Source organism: Lonchura striata, chromosome 4 (genome assembly GCF_046129695.1).
Source record: "Lonchura striata isolate bLonStr1 chromosome 4, bLonStr1.mat, whole genome shotgun sequence".
In the NCBI taxonomy this organism is placed as follows: domain Eukaryota; kingdom Metazoa; phylum Chordata; class Aves; order Passeriformes; family Estrildidae; genus Lonchura; species Lonchura striata.
In genome coordinates, this window is record NC_134606.1 from 63,742,858 (window position 1) to 63,749,634 (window position 6,777).

At 38.4% G+C, this 6,777-nt stretch overlaps 1 protein-coding gene across 4 annotated transcripts in view; it reads left to right on the top strand.

The window, feature by feature from the left end:
* The window catches only part of DCLK2 (doublecortin like kinase 2), a 79,516-nt gene extending 72,947 nt beyond the window's left edge, over window positions 1-6,569 (top strand). Inside the window, exons 15-18 of one of the 4 annotated variants that reach the window (XR_002466417.2) lie at window positions 782-862; window positions 1,641-1,757; window positions 2,526-2,608; window positions 5,186-5,299. Coding sequence is in view for 3 of the 4 variants with exons in the window: in XM_021541480.3 (XP_021397155.1) it covers window positions 782-862; window positions 1,641-1,757; window positions 5,186-5,398 (411 nt within the window). In the remaining variant the exon portion in view is untranslated. The other 3 variants (XM_021541481.2, XM_021541480.3, XM_021541482.2) reach the window with 3 other exon arrangements.
* The last annotated feature ends 208 nt before the right edge of the window (window positions 6,570-6,777 follow it).

Sequence of the window (6,777 nt, forward strand, 5' to 3'; positions counted from 1 at the left end):
AGTCATCTGGCACATTTCCAGACAAGCATTCTGAACAAACAAGGTCCTCAATCTTGGTATTCAAGGTGACGTCTCACTTCAAACTTCACAGACTAAAGAACTTAGCTGGTTGGTAAAGCTCTCAGGTGTGTTGTTGTCATCTGCTTGAAGAAACCATTTCCCAAAATTGAAGCAATGGACAGTGCCCTTGAAGTAATCTTAATAACAATATGGAGACTGATAATTTGGAGGTTATAAAAGGTTTTTTGAGGGAGAGACTTGGCTCAATGTCTTGTATTCTCCTGCAGCAACACAGAAAAGAATGTTTTTAAGTAATTCAATCAGTTTCTTGACTTTCAGGTGGAGATTCTTGTCTCTGATTTGTGTTTTTTTATGTAATGTTACTGAGTGCATGTACACCGCCCAGAGAGGATCTCATCTCTCCCACGTTTTGTTTTGTTCTGGTCATGTGCATGGATATAGAGAGAACAAAGTGGAATATTAGAGCTGATTTTTTAAACATATCTTTTTAATTTGTTTTCAATAGACTCAGTGAAGCATGAGTACAGTGAAGAAGCTGATCTCAAACACACTGCCTTACACACCCTTAATCCTAAAGGGCAAATTTAAGTTCCACTTAAGTCACACTGGTATCACTGCTTCTGGTATCAGCTGGAGTTGGTTTTTTTCCATCCAGGTATCAAGAATATTGCACTGAGAAGAACTTGGTGCGACATTATTCTCAGTTTTAATATCCTTTCCCACTCCCTTCAAACTCCTCCTTTTTATTTTTTCAATGAAGGAGTTAATCAGTCTGATGCTACATGTGAATGCTGAAGCCCGGTACACAGCAGCACAGATCCTAAGCCATCCCTGGGTGTCAGTGAGTAAATCACATTTCACTTGTCTCTAATTTGACATTAAACCTGTAAATCTAATCATTAACATGTAGTATTCAGAAGAAGCAGTACATATATTAGCTATTAGCAAATATAACACCTAATTTACCATAGACACTAAGCTGATGCCTGCCAGGTACTTAATCTTCTCAGGTAGCAGCAAAAGGGAACACCAAAGTGCATTGCTTATTGATTTAAAATCAATTAATTATTAATAAGTACTAGGTTTACATGGAGACAGTCAATGCTTATTTTCAGACATGTTCTAAAAGAGGGACTGAATATGATCTATGGAGTTCCCCGACACAAGAGAAGACAACTATTAACAAGCGTATCAATGGATAAAAGCTCCTCTCAAACATATTTATGATACTTTATAACACCCTTGGACTTAGAACATGATGGGCCATTTAAAATGGTGATTTGAAAGAAATCCAAGTGAAAAATATGCTTTTAATTTTTAAGATTATTTCAAGCATGTTATTTTTAACTTGCTTGAATCAAACCTGTAGCTTATAATTGTGGGAGAAATCAATGCACTGGAAGTGTCGCATGCAATTTTAAGAAATAGAAGTTCATTCATGAAACAGCGAGTGATTGCTCTGTTCCTTTCCTCTGGAACTGTCTCTCATATAGCAGAGCATGTTCACTTTTGGACTGCCTGTCTGTGTATTTACTATACATTAAAAAGCAGAAAGTACTTGATGATAAAAAACTTTTTGTATTTTTCCTAACTTGAATATTGTGTTCTTTCTTATGCAGGATGATGCTTCCCAGGAGAATAATATGCAAGCTGAAGTAACAGGTAAACTGAAGCAGCACTTTAATAACACCCTACCCAAGCAAAATAACACATCTGCTGGGGTTTCTGTCATCATGGTAAGAAAAATGAACATTTTTATACATTGATAGTACACCCTGCATATTTTCCTGACAGTGCTCTATGAGCACATGTGGTGCAAGAATAGCAAACCCAAAACTAGAACAGTGTCTAATTCTAGTCTTTATTGATGTATAATGTGGATTGTCTCATTGCTTGAGAGCAACCAAGTCTATCACAGTGTGCTGCCCAAGAGAGCTTTCAAACAGAAACATATGAACACTAAGTAGGGGCATGTTAAAATGAAGTTTATTAACAAGTTTTTTTTTATCATACTGCTCATCTAGTCAAGTAGGGTCTTCCTCTGTGCCTGACCAAGTATTACTTCATCTTGAGCAGTGTTGTTCAACACTACCTGTGCCAGGAAACCAGGATCCATTCCAGAAACTTCCTTTCTTCCTGATCTTACTGGGGCCCATCCTTGTCTGATGCAAGGATGGACACTGCACACAAAATTTATCTTCAGTAACTTAAAGGAAGTAAAGCCATCCATGCTAACGTAACAGGGAGTTCCACCCTCACCCTCCTATCACTATTAATTAATTACTTTCAAAGCCCAGACCACTTATGTTAACAAGTAGAATTGTTTTAAGCCTCTGAGAACCAGCAAATTTAAATAAAATGTTTCTGCCTGCATCTCTGTCTTTGCAAATACATTTATGTGAGTTAAACAGGCAAACAATTTAAATGTAGGAAAAGTGATAACATAAAAATAAGTCAGGAAATGGATTTCAGGTTCATGCTCTTGTCTACATTTCATTTGACAGTTTGACTTGACAGTTTGAGAGGGACTTCAGAGCTTCATTCTTTATTCTGTTGAGACTATGGATAAGCCTGAAGCTGAAAACTGGTATAAAATGCACTATATGTAATAAGAGCAATTTAAATTCTAACTCTCAGCCCCTCTCCAACTTGCATGCCACTTAAGCCTGTCTCAGATCTCTGGCACAGCGTAGCTTCTGGCTTCCTATTGCTGTGAGTTTTTTCTGTTAGCTACTGACACTACTTCAGCCAGGAAAGTTCACCTCATTTTACCTTTTCCTGCTTTATTTCCTTCTAACAGGTATGGAAGGATGTAAATGCATAATTATTAATTGCTGAATGCAGCTCCCAATTAATGCTGAAAGCAAAAGTAAAATCTTGTACAAAACACTGTGATCTAATAAGGGTTAAGCCCCCAATTTGTTATTCTTGCCCTGGTTTACCTTGAGCATTGAAATTGATTTACCTTTGTGTTCAGAAGTTCTTCACTTGCTCCAGCACTCATTGCTTACCAACATTCAGCAGTGCATTGCTCTCTCAGTCCACCTGCACATTCACTGGAGCCCCTTTAGCATTCCCTCATTCCAGCACTGTCACCTGGCCCATGCAGACAATACCATCCTGTGGCAGATAAGTAAAACTGCACATCCCCAGTTCAATGTCCTTGCACAGGAGCCTCCCGCTGCCCCCAAAAGCACGTTGCTCTTAATTCATTACTGATTTTTTTTTTTTTTTGGTCAATTAAGAAATGTTCTGTAAATCTAAATTTGTTGCAATTGTGTTAGTTCTGCTTAAAGTAAGTCTAGTTTCTGTCCCTTGCTTCCTTCCTTTTTTCCTCCTTTCCCAATGCCTGCATTGCTTTCCTCTGAGTAGGTCCAAGGCAATGGTACGTACTAACGGCAATGCTTTGTTCTGCTGCACAAAAAGTACATGGTCTCCATTTGTAACAAGAAAGGAGAAATAACTAAGCCAGTCTGAAGTGGAAAAAGCTGTACAGCCACACCAAACCAGCAAAGGAATCCCTTTTAAACACTTAGGAAAGAATAGTTCTGTCTTGAGTGATGCCTATCTGAAATAGGCTAAAGCAAATACCAATACAACAATTTTTTACTTCCTCAGACATGTCTTGGTTTATTCTCCCGGCAGTAATTTTGTGAATGTCTATATCTCACTGTATGTAAAAACAGCTAGAAAAACATGAGAACACTTCGAAGACAGAAGCAAAGAACTAAACCACTGAACTGAACATTGTTTCCATTTAAAATTGGCACTTCCTTTAGAGTCAGACATGAGATAATCAATCCTAGATAAATAAAAAACATTCTGGCTTAGCAACAGTAAAATTAAAATATAAATGCTCCTATGTAACTGCATTACATAGGAATGTGCTGCTGCTATGAGGACAGCACAGGAGAAAATCACTATGAGCATGAACTGAAAGCATATCCTTCCCCTAACTTTACTTGCCACTGAAATAGCAGAAAACCCTATTTACAACTTTTTCCAGCAAGAAAAAAGGCAGTGCAATGGTGTGTTGATAATGATAAAACTCCTTTAGAAGCTGCTCCTTTCCTTGCATGCTCCCTTTTCAGTGTTGATTGTCAGTAGCAGAAACTCAGTTGTGGACTGTGGAATTTTCTCCTTGTACCTCTCTATGCAGGGAGGCTAGTGATGTAACTTGAGTTAAAAAAAAAAACCAACAAAACAACAACAAAAAAAGATAGCAAATACATTGTATCTGCTGTCTTTGATGACTTTGATACAATAAACACATCTGGAAAAAAATGAACTATGCTAAATTAGACTTGTGTCAGAAAATTATTTCAGTGAATTACTTCAGTGAATAGTGTATTAGTCAAACCCAACTAAAAACACATAAATTTTTGCATTAGTAAAGCAAGTCCAATCAAAAGAATAAATTTTTGAGGAAAAGGCAGAACAGCTGACCTTACAATTAGCACATTTCCTTTAGAGGGCATGGAAATTGTTGTCTTCAGCAGATGTACCACATACTCCAGATAATCGACCTATTCACTACAGAATTCTCCGTTTTCATTCCAACCTTTTGCTCCCTTCTCCTGTAAACTCATTTTTAAGTACAGAATTCAGAAATTATGCCTTTTTGCATCCATGAGAGGTCATTTGCCTACTCTCACCACTAAGCAGAAAAGCAGGCCCTTTTCTTGAAAAAAGAAAAAAATGTTTAGGTTTGCACCTGTCATCTTCCCCAGCGGCTCCCCTTCTGTACTGTGTGGTTTGTTACAGGAATTGTAGCACTGAGTTCTCAGTAAGCATCACCTGATTCCTTGTGTCTCCAAAAACACAGGTACATAAATTTTGCTAATAGTTACTATCATAAGTTCCTTCTCTATCACAACTACTCATGCCATCTTTTTTTTCCACATCAGACTTGCAAGACAAAAATTTTTAACTTGCAACATCATGGCAAGCATACATCTGGAAGAGAAGTTTTCCTTACATTTCATGAAGTCAGCATCACAAAAATTATACAATTCATTATAAAAAAGAATTCTAATGCTATTTCTCCTTTTTTATCCTGGCTGTATTGCATGCAGTTTATGTCTTGTAGATCGTTTTAACCCTTAAGACCGGGCTGTATTTAAGTGTTGTTTCATGTTTTGCCTTGGGTTTGTTTTGTTTGTAGAACACAGCTCTAGATAAAGAGAGTCAGATTTTCTGCAGCAAGCGCTGTCAGGACTCTGGTAGAGCTGGAATGGAGAAAATTTCTGCAATTGCTGCTGCAGCTGCTGATCTTCGTGTGGCTGGCTCCGAGCCCCTCCTCCCTGCTGCTCCTGAGCCACTCCGGTCCCCCAAGCTGCCTTCTCCTGAGCTTGCTGGGGATCAGCCTGGTGCTTAGGACTGGGGAAAACAAATCCAGCTGAAGCTCCCCACACTCTGGCCACAGTTTTCTTCATTTCCCATGACTGTTTTCACTTCGTGTGAGTCTCTCATGGCAAGCCCCAGCCAGATCTGATCCTCTCTCTCACAGGGGGTGAACGAACCACATCTTGGAAACAGGAGTAGGGGAAAGACTCTGGCAACATTAGGTGGTTTTTTAAGTTCTCTATGTCAGTAATTAACTCCATTTCACACAGCCTTAGGCTCTAAATAGACTAACTTATGGTGTAGCTAACCATATTTTTATATGAGCAGTGAGGTGGGGAACAGTTACCTGGCCTCACATCCACCAGCAGGCCCTGTTCTGTTCTTCTGATGGGAATTTTCAGAAAAGTGGGAGAGGCAGACAAGGAAATAAAACTTTTATTTGCCTTCTATTCCAATGCCTCTATTTTTAGCCAAGTTTCTACTAAACTTGAAGATGCAAATTTTCATGAAGAATTTTTTAGTGGACTAACTGTAAAGTATCATGAGACGAACATTTGGAGATAGTGAGGGAAGGATGGATGTTTTCCATCAAGTTTGTTATCTGACTTGCAGGCAGGGTAGTGTTTAGATAATATGAATTTAAATAAAGTAACTTGGGATGTAAACATGAGCAGTGGACGTTTATTTGTTATGAAGACTGGAGTGAAGGAAGCCTTTTTGCTTTAGCCACTTTCTATCCTAACCACAAGTGTCCCATCCACACCTTTCTCCAGGGTCAGACTACCTGTTAGATAAAAAAATAAAATTACTTTGGGCCTGTGAAGGGAAAACCTGCTGCATGTTATCCAAGCCATGATGAGCTGAGCAGCTCCTAAGTCTAGGACAAGCTGATAGAGGAGCTGCCATCAATACCTATCAGAGGTTTGTCAGTGCTATCCCCCTATTCACCTGGTGCAGGCACTGGAAACTGGATTGGGAAGCAGCTCTCCTTAATCTGCAGTCACAAAATAGACAAAGTTTTCTCTCTACCATAATGCTTAGTTCAATAGAGTATGTATTCAGCTTAATCCTTTTCCTTTGCTCGTTCTTATGAATTGCTCATAGTTCATTTTTTTTCTCTTAGTTATACTTTCTACTAGAATTGTAAAAGAAAGACCTGCAATAAACTTTCTTCATTAAAAAAAACAGAACACAAAAAGTCATTCGTTTCTTTGAGAGCTCAATTATTTTGTCAGCAACACTTGTCTTACTCCCCCTGGAGAGACTGAACAATTAGATGCCTACCAAAACAATTTAATGGAATTAATTTGAGGGATTCCCATAAACTTCATTGTTTTAAAGTTCATTGCTTCCTATGAAAGCCATGATTAAACATGGTTGTTTTACCTTTTGAAGAGCATTTAAAGAATC